General features: G+C 41.7%; 2 protein-coding genes across 4 annotated transcripts in view; both read right to left on the minus strand.

The window, feature by feature from the left end:
• Positions 1–211: 211 nt before the first annotated feature.
• On the minus strand, positions 212–7,918 carry LOC128453502 (CD276 antigen). The gene is made up of 8 exons (XM_053436433.1): positions 7,547–7,918; positions 7,243–7,324; positions 4,838–5,158; positions 4,174–4,434; positions 3,366–3,665; positions 2,988–3,070; positions 2,860–2,882; positions 212–1,387 (listed from the first exon to the last, which is right to left on the minus strand). The coding sequence occupies exons 1-6, from the start codon at positions 7,571–7,573 to the stop codon at positions 2,991–2,993; spliced, it is 1,071 nt and encodes a 356-aa protein (XP_053292408.1). The 5' UTR covers positions 7,574–7,918; the 3' UTR covers positions 212–1,387; positions 2,860–2,882; positions 2,988–2,990.
• Positions 7,919–10,058: 2,140 nt separating this feature from the next.
• Positions 10,059–18,360, minus strand: part of LOC128453501 (uncharacterized) — a 36,939-nt gene continuing 28,637 nt past the window's right edge. For all 3 annotated transcript variants that reach the window (XM_053436432.1, XM_053436431.1, XM_053436430.1), the window contains 7 exons: positions 15,563–15,883; positions 14,898–15,158; positions 13,759–14,058; positions 13,323–13,402; positions 13,195–13,217; positions 11,740–11,913; positions 10,059–10,904 (listed from right to left, as the gene is read on the minus strand). In XM_053436432.1, the coding sequence (XP_053292407.1) occupies positions 10,892–10,904; positions 11,740–11,913; positions 13,195–13,217; positions 13,323–13,402; positions 13,759–14,058; positions 14,898–15,158; positions 15,563–15,883 (1,172 nt within the window). In that variant the 3' untranslated portion in view covers positions 10,059–10,891. The remainder of the gene's footprint in view (positions 10,905–11,739; positions 11,914–13,194; positions 13,218–13,322; positions 13,403–13,758; positions 14,059–14,897; positions 15,159–15,562; positions 15,884–18,360) is intronic.

Raw genomic sequence — 18,360 nt, forward strand, 5'->3', positions numbered from 1 at the left:
ACAAAATGCATAATTGAAAAATAATTTATTGGATTAAATTCACAAAAAGTATATATCGTCTTACCCGAGTCATTTTTATGAATATTTGACTGTATCAATTAAGAGATTTTACAAAATAAGTCACACATTTTTAGCTTCAAGTAGCTCATTTCAGGGTATTTCAAAGTACTATAAAAACACTTTTACTCAATAATTCCAGAGAGAGACTAGATAGATAGATGGATGGATATTTTATTAATCCCCTTGGGAAATTAAGGTCATCCAGTAGCTTATACACTTATACACTTAACCAACATACATACATAAAACACATATACATAGGTAGAACATTGCAGATACAGGTACATGAATGGGTCTGACCCTATGGTACAGAATGAAATGATGTGTTTGTGTCAGTGTCTAGTATGAAAGTGTTATTGTGCTGCTGGAGTGGATAGTACAAACAGATAAATATAAGTATAATAACAACAACATATATATAAATATATAAGAATATGTAAGTGGTAAAAGGCAAAAGTCTGTGCATGGGGCTACTATAGCCAGTAAAGGAATGGACAGTGGGTTGGTATATGATGAGATGAGAAGATGTAGAGAAGTATGCCTGTGTTCTGGACCTCTCTGACTACCCAAATACTGAATATCAAACATTTTTACTGTATAGATTAAGAGATTTTACAAAGTAACACAAACTGTTCAACACAACAGGCCCAAAATGTCCACTGTCTTCAGGACATCATCCCTCCGACACTTTCTGTTCCTTGTCTCTGCTGTGAACCTCCCATCATCAATTAGTTCCCAGCATGCTGCTGTTCTCAGAGGCCTGCTACTGTCTCCCCCTGGTGGTTGTTTTGAGGTAGTGGTCTAGAACGTGCATAAGAAGAATCTTCAACTACGTTTGTATAAAACGACCTAAGGTCAGTTTTGTATTAAATATGGTAAAATGTTATCAAACAGTTTCCTCAGAGACTAACAATCATAAATAAATAATTTGGTTCTACACACATGGAGATATACTGAGGGACAAAGGTGAAACAAAATAAAACAAAACTTAAACACATATATGTGACACTTTACAGAAGGTTTTTATATTCTGCTTGTGTTCTGTAATTTCAATATATACATAAATATATATATATAAAAAACATTCTTCATGCGAATAAACCCAATCGGTGTGGAGGGCCATCTAGTGGTAAAATTACATATTACAACAACCTCCTGATTCCTCTGGAGCTCTGTCTCCACTCTGCCTCCCAGCAGCAAGGCCCAGTCAGAGCCGCTCTACACACAAGCTGCTGCTGCTTCAGCCTCTGGATCCTCAGGACACAGCTCAGCCTCCGTCCACACACACCGTCCTCTTCACACTCAGATCCACATAGATCCCTCCCACCTGTTGAGAGAAGAAGACATCAGTGTTACAGAGACTCACTTCATCAGCTGTGAGTCAGTGATGCAGCACATCCAGTAGAAAGAGCAGCAGGGACTTCAGTCCTGTTCAGAGGTGGAGCAGCTTCCTCTCTGCTTCATGTTCACGTGTTGGAATGAACACGCTAAGAGCTCAGTGTGTGTCCTCTGCATGTCAAAGTGCAGAGTGGACACCTGAGAGGTGGATTTACTGCTGTTACAGGTGAAGCCATGTTTCACTGTGTGTTGATGAACATCTGCTTCTGACAAACTGGGACCAGATGAGACAGATGGACCTCAGCAGAGGTTCTGCTCTGTATAAAGAGCTCCTGGTTACCATGCTGATGAGGAGAGGCTTCAGTCCCACTGATCTCAGAGCTGTGACAAAGATCCACCTGATCAGTTCTTCACTGATGAAGTGAGAGAACAAACTGTCTCAGATCAGATGAAGACGTCACGTCTCTGTCCCTCGTGTGAGGCTGTCAGCTGTGGTCCAGCTTCATTTTCTGTTCACATGAAAACAAACAACTGTCGTCTTCACATCAACTCAATCACATGATCCCATGCAGCTTGTGGCTCGTCTGATTGGCCGACTGTTGTCTCTCTGTGTCTCTGTCCAATCCTGATGTCTGTCCTCATTGTCCTCTCACAGCTTCACTGAGGAAACACTGAGGCCTGAACTACGAAGACACTTCAACATGTCCAGGAGATCTTTCTGAGATCAGCTCAACTGAACCTGACAGACACAGTCAGGCTAAGTGGTCACATGACCCTGGTTATCAACTCGTTAAGTTAACTCAGGTTTTCCTCATAGAGATCTGAGCGTGCACATAAAAGGGGCGGGTTTACTGAGTATGACCAATCACATGACAGACAGCAGAGCCTCAAATTTCACAACCAGGATCAAACTGTTCTATAATAAAAATCAGAGGATTAATTCTCCAGCTGTCAGTCACTCACTTCCATTGTGTGTGATAAGGACTGAACTCTTTGTCTGTAGGAGTGAGACAGGTGACCTCAGGAGGCCTCAAGTAGTTTGGATGCAAATTTCAGTCACCTCTCGATTATTCAGCCAGTTGCAGCCATTTTAATTACAGTTCTTTGTATTTGTGTTATTAATAATACAGTTCATGGTTAAACTGTAAAATATCAAGTCTCAGTTACATTTCTTTGCCGTAAAGTTTGATAACGACATCTTAGGAATCATTGTTAAATCTTTATCATAAATTTATTGGCCGTTATATCGGTATCAGATTTTCTTTCAGTCCAATATCGATATGGTTTTTTAACGAACTCTCAGAAACTGATGCTTTAGGATGTGTCTGCTGATGCAGCTGAGATGAAGCTGTTAGAGCAACGTGACAAGAATAAAGTAGTTTACAGCATCTCCATGACAACAGGGTTATTCTTTAGAGCAGAATATTGTAATTCTCAGTTCAGAATAAACAGTAAACTTACTTTAAATGTTTCATCTGAAGCATCTGATGGTGGATGATCCGTGTTGGGTTTGTTCAAAAGAAATAATCATTAGAAGAAACCTCATATAATAAATTAACAGCAGAATTATTGAAAGTATTAATATTTACCTTTCATCTTCTAAAGTAGTAGAATCCTGCTCCAGCTCCTAATGCTACACACACAACGAGGACTCCGACCACAATTACTGCAGCTAAAAATGAAAAACATGTAATTCAGAGAGTAGAACTGTAGCATCAACAAAGTGCAGTGATGTGTCTTCAGTGTAAAGTGTAGTGTGTGTGTGTGTGTGTGTGTGTGTGTGTGTGTGTGGCCTCCTCGTTCCTGTTCTCCTGACAACATGTGGACATGATGCTCCTGATGAGCTGGAGGACGGAGCCCTGGGGGATCTGCTCCACCAGGAGGAACCAGGACTCACTGCACGAGCCTCAGGTCTGAGAGTCACTCTGAGGATTTCATCAATCAGTTCTCGTCTCATGGGATCTTACCTTTCTCTATCGTGACGTAGCTGTTGATGAAGTGCGTCTCCTCTTCACTACTGAGTTCACAGGTGAACGTTCCCTGGTGATCTGAAGATAAGTGGTGCAGCCTGAGGCTGCCTGACGCTGACACATCCTCCACCTGCTGCCTCCACTGCTCTGAGACGCTGTGGAGGCCGTCCACCCCGGTCTGGTTCACAATGATCTGCCTGTGGTTGAATTTCCACACCCAGTGTGTCGGGGGTTTGGTGTTTGGAGCAGTGCAGTGGATTGTTGTTGTTGTTTTAAACGGTGACACACTGACGGGAGCTGAAAAGAAAAGGGATCAAATAATATCATCGTTGTCAGAATGTGGTTTCAGGCTCTGATGAGACTTTCTGAACATTCTCTATCATCAGAATGATTCATGTGGAGGAGGGTGTGGCCTTGGAATGATGAACTGAACTAGAAGGTCACTCAGTGGAGCTGATATCTCCTCCAAGGCTCAACAGTCAATTCAAGCTGCACCACATCTCACACACATCAGTCCTCTCAGGGAAAATGTCCAGAAAGGTCCAATGTTAAAGAAAGAAAACAAATGGATCTGTTCAACGTTCCATTTGTTTGTTGGGCCTTAAGCAACATTACACAACAACTACTGGACAGATTTCCATGAAACTTGGCAGGAAGGTGTGTGAAGGTGACAAAGAAATAAACTAAGTAAAGATTGAGAATCAGCATTGATATAAAATGTAAGTTATCTGTAGGAGCAGATATAAATATGCAGCAGTCGGTGAAACAAGCAAAGGTTCAGTTCCATAGAGCAGATTCAACGTACTGGGTTGATACCACACCGCGCTCCTCCTGCCATGGCGAGTGCTGATGCTGCAGATCAGAACAGAGTCTCTGTCTGACAGTGTCAGTGTGCTGCTGATCTCATAGAGCTGCTGCTCCGTCTCCTTCACTGTGGTTTGGTTCTGAAGGGTCAAGTTGGACGGAGGCCTGGTGGACCAGGTGAGCTGCGGCTCGGGGTAGATCCCCTCTGAGCGGCAGGTGAAGCTGTCCTCCACCTGCTCAATGTCCACGTGACGCACCGGAGCTGCAAAACAACATTTCTCTTTTATAACTCATTGATCATCTTTGCCTCATTCACTGTGTAGCTCTTCATTAATTTGACATATTTTGCTTATTATTTAACACTTTACATATGAGCCTTTATGTGGTGCTGCTGACATCAGCTGTGTCTCAATTCAGGGGCTGCATTTGAAGACCGAGCTCCAACGAGTGGAACCGTCCCCGTCCAACCTGTCCCAGGATTCATTGCACTTTAGTGACTAACCATTTTTCAAAGAGGTAATGGTGCCGGCAAGCAACGAGACGTCCAATTCTTCAGTATCAGCTTCAACTCAACCCAACAGTACACATGTTAAACAAGGTAACAGAAATAAGAGACAAATATCATTTCTAGTATTTGTGTTCTGTTTCACTGTGAGTTTCTTTACCATCTGCTCTCAGGTTGATAAATGACGCCTTGCTGCCTCCAGTGAGGGTGCTGGTGTAACACTCGTATCGGCCCTGGTCCTGAAGCTGCAGCCCCGTCAGCCTGATCGAGGCGTTTCCACTGGAGATCTGATCTGTGAACAGCGATGTCCGGCCTCTGAAGCGCTCGCCCTGGTATACAAACAGGTCTCTGACTCTGTAGTAGGTGTGGACACGAGTGTGTCCTGGTTCCACTTGCATCCAGTAAATGATTGGGTCTGGACCAGGTTGAAAACTGCAGGGTAAGATGCAGCTCTCCTCTAAAACGCAGGAGACCTCATCATCTGTGAGACACCGGGTAAAAAAACAACCAGTTCAGGATCAACTGTGGTGAATAGAAGCTTTTTTCAAAGTGCAATTAGAGCATTTGCTCACAGACGGATTGTGAATGTAAATATCCGGATGGAACTGTCTGTCTGTTTGGCTGTTGACAGTTAACATACAGTAGTTTTATCTGAGCTGCTTTCACAAAAACAACCTCCTGCCACACGAGGCATTGAAATGTATAACGTACATTTACTGTCAAACCAAACTAAAAGAGGCTCAGATTCACACCAAGTTGGAAAAACTGTGTGTTGATCACAGAAATGTTCATTTTGAAAATTTATTCTGAGATTCAGCAAAACTGAACTTTCTTTGCGATGAGAAAAAGTTAGGATCTGGAAATTTAGACTTAAAGAAAGATACATTTTTTTTGTATCCTGTGATCATCACCCAGTGTGAATGTAAGCTACTTTATTTAGTTGCCTTATTGTGAAGGTTTGGTCAGTGAATTTGTGTTTCCTGTCATCTTAAGCAGTGTTCCTGTATGGGACCTTTATTGTGAAGTGTCACCAGCGGAAGTGGTGGTTGTTTTGATTGAGCTTTGACTTGATGTGGAACATAAACAACATGTCTCCTTGTTCAAGTCCACATTGTTCAGTTCTTGTTTTACTGTGAAGTGTCAGTAAAGGAGAATTAAACCCTCGGCTCCATGAACATCAGACAAGTGAGAAACAACCAGTGAATCAGTGGAAAAACGTGTGATTCACAAATCTAAATTTGTCTCATAGAACTTGACAAGGAGTGACATCCTCTGTTCTTAACCCTCAACAAGAGAAAAATACAGAAAACAAATGTTAGAAACCTCAGAGAGTCACATGTGAGGATCTGTCCCAGGACAGACAGACGTGCTAAAGATCCTGCGTGTTACCTCTTTATATACAGTGGATATAAAAAGTCTACACACACCAGGTTTTTGTGATTTAATGTAAACATTATTTTTTACCCTTCTCCTGATTGATACCTTTCAACAATGAGATCCTTCTGATGCTTTGGAAGCTCTCTGCGAACCAGAGCTTTTGCTGTAAGATGCAACTAAGAACTGATGATGACTGATTACTATTGAACATGAGTTTGAATGTGATGTGATTCTGAACACAGCCACATCACCAGTTATAAGAGGGTGTGCACACTTATGAAACCATATTATTTAACCTTTTTTTTAACTAAATCCATTTTTTTCTCCAATTGAATTGTTCATGTTATAAGTCACATTAAAAGGTGGGAAAAGTTCTGACATGATTTGTCTTCGTATCATTTTTTTACATTACAAAAACCATTAAAAAAAGGGGTGTGCAGACTTTTTATATCCACTGTACAGTCTATGGTCTACACAGAAATGCTGGTGTGCTTTTATTTTTGATATGTGCAAAGGCAGCAATGCAATCATTTATCTTTATGACATTAATTTAAATTGTGTTTTAAGTTAATTTTCTTAAAACACATAAACACTGTCTATGCTGCAGTGAACCACACGGAGAGACCTGAACAGCATTTGGATTACAGAGCTGATATTTACAGAGCTGATATTTACAGAGCTGATATTTACAGAGCTGATATTTATTCTCTCTCTCTCACACACACACACACACACACACACACATACACACACACACACTTGTCTCTTCATCCAAGGTTAGGATCAAGAGGACAGTTGTACCTGTCTTTTCTCTCTCTCTCTCAAGTGTGTCTCTTTAATGTGGAATAGCCAGAGCGTAAAACACACACACCCTTCCACACACACACACACACACACACAGACACACACATGCTCATGCACTCACAGGGCAGTTTGATCAAAGGTGTGATGTCCAGCCTGTTATATTTATTCTCTCTCCCACACACACACACACACACACACACACACACACACTGTGTGAACTGTTTCACCTCCAGCTCAGTGAGAACATGTTTCTCTATGTTGTTATAAACCTTCACAATCATTTCTCATGTTTCCTGCTTCGTCTGATGGAAACCAACATGTCTGTACAAAGTACTACGTTCAAACAGAACCTGTGATTTCTGAGTAAGATCAGACTTCACGTACCTGCTGTGCTGAGAGTCCACATGATGAGGATCCACACAACCAGAAGCAAGAACACAGACATCTGTCTTTCATTCTGTGAGAACTGAATGTGGATCAATGGAAGAAGAGACGAGTTAACAGCTGGTTGGACTCATGACACCGAGTCAGAGCAGCTGAGGTTCAGACTCTGCAGAGTTCAGACTGTAGCCTCATACACTCTAAGTTCTATTGTGGACATAATGCAAAACTGAAAGTGACTGTAAAGTGCCCCCTCACATGTGGAGGTAAAACCTGCCAAGCGTTAAGAAAACAAGAGTTTACTCACCGAACAACCGGGTCTCCACTCTTCCATCTCTGTTACTGAAGAACAGGCCTGAAACCTGGTGAACTCCTAATAACCGAAGCTAAAGTCATAAAGACAAACGAACAGTGAACGAGTCAAAAGCTTCTCCAGCGACTGATCCCGACACGATCACAGTGGATGAGAGAAGTGAGAGAACACGGTGTAAATAAAGAGGAGCTTGACCTCGAGGTCAACACATCCAGGACATGTTTCAGATATCAGGTTGATTTGAACCTAACAAACACACTTCAGCTTTCCTGGAGCAGCTGCTGCATTTATTTACCGACACACCAACTCACACTGTGTCTGTGTTACTTTACTTTCTCTTTCTCGTGCTGCACCCTCTTTCAGACAACAAACTCCACCTCGGAGCATTTCAACATCAAAGCTCACTACAACATGTGTCGCCCACAGTCAGGACTGATCCGACTCCATCCATTAATAACTAAACACATGATCGTCAGTTTGTCTCCTAAATCATCTCAATGCATATCAAATTAAACAAATAAAAGTGAAGTAGTTCAGTTCTGGAACCGAGAACTTAATTCCAAATTTAAAAATATTACATATGAATGTGCATGAACAGAACTTTAGAGTCAACTTTAGACAACACTAAGTATAACTATATTACTACATAACTACATTACTTTATGCTTATAACTTTATAAGCTGTGTTATCAAATATATTTTGCGGCTCCAGTCAAGTTTATTTGGGGGAAGAGAGGCTGGAATGGTTCTTTTGATAGTAAAGGTTGCTGACCCCTGGTCTATAGGAAGGTTCAAGTTTCACAGTTCAGGTGAGGACATTTATCATGAGAATCTTTTGACTGGTCTGTTATGAGGATACTGGACCCATAAATATTAATAATTCCTCAGAAATTATTTCCACCACCGCATTAAAACACCTATAACCAAAATGAGACCATGGGTATAGTTTAAGTCCATTCATATTTATTTGCATGGTTGTGGCTGCTGATGAATAAATGTATGGTGGTTATACATTTGTAATGCACTAAACTGGTGGAGCACTGTCAGTCTCATTGTATCCTGCAAACTGACAATACAGCTTTCTCTTCAATGCTCTTCTATCTCCAAACTCTGTGAAATATATATAAACAATAAAATATGAATTGATAAAGATATAAAAAAGATCAAACTTACATATAGATTCATATTTTTCCACCATAGGGGAGAACGGGGTAATGTGAGAAATTTTTTTATTTGCTCCCCTCTAGGCGAGCTAAAATTATATATCAGTAAAATTTACACATTTCCAATTAATTCAGGATGTTTCCTAGCAATGGAAATGATCAGAATGTCTTCAGGACAAAGGGCAGTGAAAATATGATTGTTTTTTAAAAAGAGGTCTTGTGTCTCACTTAACCCCAGCTAAGGGGCCAAAGAAATCAAGGGGGTTAAGTGGTCCACTTACTTTTTCCACTTTAAAACTACCATAACAACACATGTTTTAATACTTAAAATCCTGACAGCTAGATTGACAACCACACATTCCAAAACTAATATTGGACTAGAAGCAGAATCATGGGGATTTTTCAATTAAGCACATTAATAATTATTACGATTCATGTGATCTCTCTGATTTCTCTGTCCAATTGGCAGGGACAGGGATATTGTTTTTCTCTGCATATTCAAATGCCAGTTCAGGGAACTTAACTGGAGCAAGGCCATGGAACTGGTCAGCTAGTTGTTTCAAGTGTTGGGCTCCTCCTCCATCTCATCTGTGAATATTCTCTTTGCCTCAGCTACTGCACCCCAGGCTACTGATTTTACTTTCCTTTCTCTTTTTTCTTTATGAATCTTTTGAGGGTTGTCTTGTCAATATTTCTATCCCCTCCAGCTTTTCTTAAGGACTTCTTTCCTTGCATGACCTCAGCGGCTGCACTCTCCATCTCTGCGAGGGGTGTTTGGCCCCAGGTTGTCTTCCTGGTGTAGTTTCTTGGCATGATGGCTTTTCTACAATTTTATGACATTAAAAATAAAACATATGTAATGTAATATTGCACTAAAATATGTTTAAGACTAAACTTAACTTGTGCTTCATGGTGGGGTAAAGTGAGACACTGTCCCTCTTTACCCCACAGCATTTGTCTCACTTTACCCCGAAGCCACAATTTTAGAAAAACAACATCTCTTAGCAATTCAGGCTAATCTTCAGCTAGCATCAACCACATGGTCTTATATGTTGGAAGTTCACGAACATGTATGATATAAGTTTTTCTACCTGATTCAATTTGTTTTGACACAACAGTTGAATAAGTTCAAAGCAAGAAAATTTACTTTTACATGCAAAAAACAAATTTTTGTGAAAAAACATACTTTGCACAGCACCAGCACCAACTTCTCCTTCATGGCAAGGGGGGAATGGGAGGGGCTTGAAAACATATTGGTCAAATGACCACAAATGTGTTCTGTTGCCTACATACAGGGGTGTTTCACATCACCCGCTCTCCCCTACAGAAAGATAACAAACAGATTTATGAAAAAAACATTTTAATAAAACAGTAGTTTTCTCTTTGTCCATCATAAAAACTCTTTTCTCTTCTCACTCCTCTGCTGCTGAAGCCTCGAAACTCTTTAAGAACAAGTAACACAAATAAATATTCTCATTTAAGAAATATTCGTAAGTTAGACAGATGTGTCACTCTGCTCGGGTCTTGTAAAAGAGCGGCAGATTAGATCAGCAAAATCGTTTCTCCATAAGTACAAAGTATATCCCATAATTCGGATCCTTTGGACGACGTGTTGTTTATAAAAATACATTTGAATAAAACATTAAATGTGCCATAACATGATGACCTCTCCACACAATAATCTTATTGTCATTATGACAATAGGTTTGACCTACTAACCCCACCAACCAGACTTATATTAAGACAGATTGCACTGACACCATTTCAAAACACTGCTTTCAGTAAGTCATTAGCAAGTAGTGCATTGGAATTGTCCAAAGTGGACATACTATAAACTATAAATATAAGAATATAAGTTGAGAAAAGTGTCTCCATAAAATAACACAAACTGTTCAACACAACAGGCCCAACATGTCCACTGTCTTCAGGACATCATCTCTCAGACACATTCTTCACGTAAATAAACACAATGGGTAGCGAGGGCCATCTAGTGGTGAAGTTACATATTACAACAACCTCCTGATTCCTCTGGAGCTCTGTCTCCACTCTGCCTCCCAGCAACAAGGCCCAGTCAGAGCCGCTCTACACACAAGCTGCTGCTGCTTCAGCCTCTGGATCCTCAGGACACAGCTCAGCCTCCGTCCACACACACTGTCCTCTTCACACTCAGATCCACTCAGTTCTCCCACCTGTTGAGAGAAGAAGACATCAGTGTTACAGAGACTCACTTCATCAGCTGTGAGTCAGTGATGCAGCACATCCAGTAGAAAGAGCAGCAGGGACTTCAGTCCTGTTCAGAGGTGGAGCAGCTTCCTCTCTGCTTCATGTTCACGTGTTGGAATGAACACGCTAAGAGCTCAGTGTGTGTCCTCTGCATGTCAAAGTGCAGAGTAGACACCTGAGAGGTGGATTTACTGCTGTTACAGGTGAAGCCATGTTTCACTGTGTGTTGATGAACATCTGCTTCTGACAAACTGGGACCAGATGAGACAGATGGACCTCAGCAGAGGTTCTGCTCTGTATAAAGAGCTCCTGGTTACCATGCTGATGAGGAGAGGCTTCAGTCCCACTGATCTCAGAGCTGTGACAAAGATCCACCTGATCAGTTCTTCACTGATGAAGTGAGAGAACAAAGTGTCTCAGTCCAGTTTGGGACATGAAGGTAAATATCAGATCAGACATGTTGGACCATTGTTTCATTTATCTCCTTCTTCTCTGTGTGTTGTTCACTGAGCAGGTTTGTGTAATTAAACACTGTTTAAAGTAGGGATGGCTCCTGACAGTCACTTCCTGTTTATTTCTATAGAGTTCTCGGCCTCAGTCCACATGTTATTTACTGACACTTTCTTAGTGATCAGGAGCAGGTGAGTGCAGGTGAATGGAGTTGATGAGGTGGACGTGACTGACAGGCTGGGTGAGTGACAGATGACTGAGGGACAGTGAGCAGAGCAGAACTGAGACATTTTAAATAAATAATGACCCAATGAGAAAGAAAGTCTGAAAAGTGAAGAAGGATTTAAGGACCTCAGAGTCTCCAGTCGACAGTTTGGATTCTCCAGTCCAGAACACAGCTCCTTCACTCTTGATTCCTGCAGCTCGTTGACCCTCAGATCCAGTTCGGTCAGAAGTGAGGGGTCTGACTTCAGAGCTGAGGCCACAACTTTACACTGAGTCTTTGAGAGTTCACCTTCACCGTATCTGTAATAAAAGAAAATATCTGTTAGAATAAAATCAGAAAACACAACATTCATACAAAACGTGATCATGTGACCCTCACCCTGGTAAATCCCCTCTTTGCCTCATGAACATGTTAAAAACTCCTCAAGAGAATCCTTCAGATTTGATTCAAAAGTTCATTCAGACTAACAGAGGAACTCATAAGATCAGGTGGTCAAAGGGCAAAGGTCAAGGTCACACAGCATGTTCATGGCCTGTTGAAGTCTCAAGTCTGTCTTTAGGGGATTTCTTCACATTTTGACCAGTTGGACTCAAAGAAACTGATTAGATTTAAGTGGGCAAAGGTCAAAGGTCACAGTGACCTCATATTATTGTGAATGCAACATGACAGGAACCATCATCCTCATATCCTACACACACACACACACACACACACACACACACACACACACACACACACACACACCTTCCAAAAACCCACTTAGGAGGGTCACACTCATATTTATTAATTTTATCATTTCTATTAAAGGCTGAATGCACGAGCCTAAATATATGCAAATGAAGTTGTGCAACTTTATCTGTTCAATGCACAATATACACATTAATATGAATTCATATTTATAGCATCTGTTCAATCTTTATCTTTTCCGTTCAACAATGTTCTGCAGAGTTCTGCTACTGCAGCACAATGTTTTTGACAAAGGCTTTGACTTGAATATGGTCATAAATATGAATATTACCTTTTATATAAGTACATATTGAACATTAGTTCTCCAGCTGTCAGTCACTCACTTCCATTGTGTGTGATAAGGACTGAACTCTTTGTCTGTAGGAGTGAGACAGGTGACCTCAGGAGGCCTCAAGTAGTTTGGATGCAAATTTCAGTCACCACTCGATTAATCAGCCAGTTGCAGCCATTTTAATTTCTTAATTTAGTTTTTAATTTGTATTTGTGTTATTAATAATACAGTTCATGGTTAAACTGTAAAATATCAAGTCTCAGCTACATTTCTTTGCCGTAAAGGTTTGATAACGACATCTTAAGAATCATTGTAAAATCTTTTTCATAGATTTATTGGCCGTTATATCGGTATCAGATTTTCTTTCAGTCTAATATCGATATGGTTTTTTAACGAACTCTCAGAAACTGAAGCTTTAGGATGTGTCTGCTGATGCAGCTGAGATGAAGCTGTTAGACCAACGTGACAACAATAAAGTACTTAACTATATCTCCATGACAACAGGGTTATTCTTTAGAGCAGAATATTGTAATTCTCAGTTCAGAATAAACAGTAAACTTACTTTAAATGTGTCGTCTGAAGCATCTGATGGTGGATGATCCGTTTTGGGTTTGTTCAAAAGAAATAATCATTAGAAGAAACAGCACATAATAAATGAACAGCAGGATTATTGTAAGTATTAATATTTACCTTCAGTCTTATAAAGTAGTAGAATCCTGCTCCAGCTCCTAATGCTACAAACACAACGAGGACTCCGACCACAACTGAACCTGAAAAACATGTAATTCAGAGAGTGAACTGTAGCATCAACAAAGTGCAGTGATGTGTCTTCAGTGTAAAGTGTAGTGTGTGTGTGTGCGTGTGTGCGTGTATGTGTGTGTGTGTGTGTGTGTGTGTGTGTGTGTGTGTGTGTGTGTGTGTGTGTGTGTGTGTGTGTGTGTGTGTGGCCTCCTGGTTCCTGTATGTTCTCCTGACAACATGTGGACATGATGCTCCTGAGGAGCTGGAGGACGGAGCTCTGGGGGATCTGCTCCACCAGGAGGAACCAGGACTCACTGCACGAGCCTCAGGTCTGACAGTCGCTCTGAGGATTTCATCAATCAGTTCTCGTCTCATGGGATCTTACCTTTCTCTATCGTCACATAGCTGTTGATGAAGTGCGTCTCCTCTTCACTACTGAGTTCACAGGTGAACGTTCCCTGGTGATCTGAAGATAAGTGGTGCAGCGTGAGGCTGCCTGACGCTGACACATCCTCCACCTGCTGCCTCCACTGCTCTGAGACGCTGTGGAGGCCATCGACCCCGGTCTGGTTCACAATGATCTGCCTGTGGTTGAATTTCCACACCCAGTGTGTCGGGGGTTTGGTGTTTGGAGCAGTGCAGTGGATTGTTGTTGTTGTTATTAACGATGACACACGGACGGGAGCTGAAAAGAAAAGGGATCAAATAATATCATCGTTGTCAGAATGTGGTTTCAGGCTCTGATGAGACTTTCTGAACATTTTCTATCATCAGAATGATTCATGTGGAGGAGGGTGTGGCCTTGGAATGATGAACTGAACTAGAAGGTCACTCAGTGGAGCTGAGTTCTCCTCCAAGGCTCAACAGTCAATTCAAGCTGCACCACATCTCACACACATCAGTCCTCTCAGGGAAAATGTCCAGAAAGGTCCAATGTTAAAGAAAGAAAACTAATGGATCTGTTCAATGCTCCATTTGTTTGTTGGGCTTTAAGCAACATAACACAACAACTACTGGAAAGATTTCCATGAAACTTGGCAGGAAGGTGTGTTATGGGTCAGGCTCAGAGAAGAACTCATCACATGTTTGTGTGGATCCAGGATTTGTTGTTTTTTACCATTAACATTGTGAGAGAGGTAGTTTTTCAACATTTTCATTGATTTCCCTGCGAATAACTGATGAAGGTGAAAAAACAATCTGACAAATTTAGAGGACTGATATTTATGAGTGTGTGAAATTTGGTGCAGATCTTGGACCTGGTGAATTTCAATGTGGTTTCATAAGGAGACTGTTGGGCCTTGTGGAGGTCTGAGCTCTACTGAGTGACCTGTGGCCCACGTTCCATCCTCACAACTAGTTTAGTGGAAATCTGTTCAGCAGACAAAGAAACAAACAAAGTAAAGATTGAGAATCAGCATTGATATAAAATGTAAGTTCTGTTATGTTAATATAGGAGCAGATATAAATGTGCAGCAGTAGGTGAAACAAGCAAAGGTTCAGTTCCATAGAGCAGATTCAACGTACTGGGTTGATACCACACCGCGCTCCTCCTGCCATGGCGAGTGCTGATGCTGCAGATCAGAACAGTGTCTCTGTCTGACAGTGTCAGTGTGCTGCTGATCTCATAGAGCTGCTGCTCCGTCTCCTTCACTGTGGTTTGGTTCTGAAGGGTCAAGTTGGACGGAGGCCTGGTGGACCAGGTGAGCTGTGGCTCGGGGTAGATCCCCTCTGAGCGGCAGGTGAAGCTGTCCTCCACCTGCTCAATGTCCACGTGACGCACCGGAGCTGCAAAACAACATTTCTCTTTTATAACACATTGATCATCTTTGCCTCATTCACTGTGGAGCTCTTCATTAATTTGACATATTTTGCTTATTATTTAACACGTCACATATGAGCCATTATGTGGTGCTGCTGACATTAGCTGTGTCTCAACTCAGGGGCTGCAGTTGAAGACCGAGCTCCAACGAGTGGATCCGTCCCCGTCCAACCTGTCCCAGGATTCATTGCACTTTAGTGACTAACCATTTTTCAAAGAGGTAATAGTGCCGGCAAGCAACGAGACGTCCAATGCTTAAGTATCAGCTTCAACTCAACCCAACAGTACACATGTTAAACAAGGTAACAGCAATAAGAGACAAATACCATTTCTAGTATTTGTGTTCTGTTTTCACTGTGAGTTTCTTTACCATCTGCTCTCAGGTTGATAAATGACGACTTGCCGGCTCCAGTGATGGTGTTGGTGTAGCACTCGTATCTGCCCAGGTCCTGAAGCTGCAGCCCCGTCAGCCTGATCGAGGCATTTCCTCTGGAGATCTGATCTGTGAACAGCGATGTCCGGCCTCTGAAGCGCTCACTCTGGAGATCAAACTGGTCTCTGTCACTGTAGTAGGAGTGGACACGAGTGTTTCCTGGTTTCACCTGCATCCAGTAAATGACTGGGTCTGGACCAGGTTGAAAACTGCAGGGTAAGATGCAGCTCTCCTCTAAAACACAGGAGACCTCATCATCTGTGAGACACCGGGTAAAAAAAACAACCAGTTCAGGATAAACTGTGGTGAATAGAAGCTTTTTTCAAAGTGCAGTTAGAGCATTTGCTCATAGACGGATTGTGAATGTAAATATCCTGATGGAACTGTCTGTCTGTTTTGCTGTTGACAGTTAACATACAGTAGTTTTATCTGAGCTACTTTCACAAAAACAACCTCCTGCCACACGAGGCATTCAAATGTGTAACGTACATTTACTGTCAAACCAAAGATATGAACTAAAAGAGGCTCAGATTCACACCAAGTTGGAAAAGTTCTGTGTTGATCACAGAAATGTTCATTTAGAAAATTGACTTTGAGATTCATCAAAATCTGAACATTCTTTGAAACGAGAAGAATTTAGGATCTGGAAATTTTGACGTAAAGAAAGATTATTTTTTTAGAATACTGTGTGTGTGTGTGTGTGTGTGTGTGTGTGTGTGTGTGTGTGTACACAAAATAACACACTCGCACACCGACTTTCAAAGAAACCCTCTCTATAAACCTCTGGTATAAACACAGCTTAGCTGCAGAACCGGTTGATCATCACCAAGTGTGAATGTAAGCTAAACTAGGGCTACGTTGTAGCACTTGCGGGCCCGAGCACCCGCACGTTGAAGCCTGTTGCGGTCGGTGGAGAGAGCGATCGATGACCAAGCGCACATCATCGATCGAGCATGCACTTCTCCACGTTGCATGCGTTTTGCGCTCTGCGGCAGTAGGTTTGCCAGTAGGTGGCGCCATCACTATTATTACGCACAGACATATATATCTGTTCATGTAGGCGCTCTGATGTAGCGTGAGCAATTTTGTGTCAATCGGACAATGTTAACACAACTTAATTTTCACACTGATCAGTAGGTGGCGCTCTGACCCTGAACTAATATTTATATGTGGAGCTGTTCAGATCAGTATTGTGATCATAGGTCAGTAGTTTGGAGCCGGTTGGATAATGCAGAGTGGATTAACAAAGTACTTCCTGTTTCCTGGCGAATCAGTAGGTGGCGCTATGACACTGAGGAAATATTGAGACATAGAGCTGTTCAGGCTTGTACTCTTATCATGTGACAGAAGTTTGGTAGTGATAGGACAATGCACAGTGGACTTATGATAACATCGTGTCCTTTGGCGAAGGAAAATCCTTCGCCGCACATCAATGTTTACATGGTTTGAGGAAACGTCACAATTCTGACCATGATCTAATGACTTGACTGATCTGATTTGAGCTGTATATTGTAAATCAGCCAGGAGCAGTTCATCAAAGTATAAAACATGTCACTTCCTGTAGCCACCAGGGGGCGCTGTAATTTCAAGTCATAATTTCTGTGTAGATGTCATCAGGATGGCACCCTTGTCTTACATGTCTAGTTTGGACTCGATTGGACAATGTATGTCCGAGATACAGAACCTCGTGTTTTGATGGCGTTTAATCAAACTCAAGACGCCACGCCACGGTCACACGGTGTGACGAAAGGTCAATCTCTTAATCACTTTTTATCTCCATCTTGTTGTGATGGCACTGATCTTAATTTGAAGTTAATCTGATGAAAGCCCTGGGACAAGTGCATCAAGTAAAAATGTGGAATATGGAAAAAAAATGGCCACTTAATCCAAAATGGCGGCCTCCCTGTTTGGTCAAGCATACCTATCCAAGATATTTTTTTGTTTGTTATGAAACGACACATGTCCCGATAGATTTGTATAAATGTCGGCCATCGTAGTGCCGGGGTTGCCCTATAGGGGGCGCTGGTCAGTTTTTTTGCCACGCCCATTTCTTAAAACCATATGAATATCTTCAGGGGGGGGCTGTTGTTACACACATGTAGTTTGAGAGAGATAGAATCATGAACACTGAAGTTACAGCAATTTCGTGTTTCACGGCGAGTTGATGAACTTTAATGCCACGCCATTCATATGGCGTTTGACGAAAAGTCACGGTAATCTTATGTCTTCATTGTCAATGTCTTGAGACCCATTTGATACAGTTTGACATGGTTGAGGTCAGTGGATGAGGAGAAATTCATCCAAGTGTAAGACAAGCAAAAAACAAGACATTTCCTGTTGCCACCAGGGGGCGCTGCGGTTTTAAGTCATCATTTATGCATAGATGTCATCAGGCGGGGACTATTGTCTTACATGTCTAGTTTGGACTTGATTGGAACATGTATGTCCGAGATACAGATGCCCGTGTTTTGATGGCGTGTAACCAATTTTTAACGCCATGCCACGGTCACACGGTGTGATAAAAAAAAAATCCCTCAATCATTTTTTATCTCCATCTTGTTGTGATGACACTCATCTGAATTTGAAGTTGATCTGATGAAAGCCCTGGGACAAGTACGTAAAAGTAAAAATGTGGGATATTGCCAAAATGGCCACTAAAAGCAAAATGGCGGACTTCCTGTTGCGTTTTTCATAATGCTCCATGAGACTTTTTTTCATGACTGGTCACGATACAC

The sequence above is a fragment of the Pleuronectes platessa genome, chromosome 12, assembly GCF_947347685.1.
Source record: "Pleuronectes platessa chromosome 12, fPlePla1.1, whole genome shotgun sequence".
In the NCBI taxonomy this organism is placed as follows: Eukaryota; Metazoa; Chordata; class Actinopteri; order Pleuronectiformes; family Pleuronectidae; genus Pleuronectes; species Pleuronectes platessa.

Coding starts and splice junctions, on each gene's coding strand:
- LOC128453502 (XM_053436433.1), bottom strand. CDS start 7,573: ATGGAAGAGTGGAGACCCGGTTGTTCG. Junction 7,325..7,546: donor AGTGGAGACCCGGTTGTTCG/GTGAGTAAACTC, acceptor ATCCACATTCAG/TTCTCACAGAATGAAAGACA. Junction 3,666..4,173: donor CGCGGTGTGGTATCAACCCA/GTACGTTGAATC, acceptor TTTTCTTTTCAG/CTCCCGTCAGTGTGTCACCG.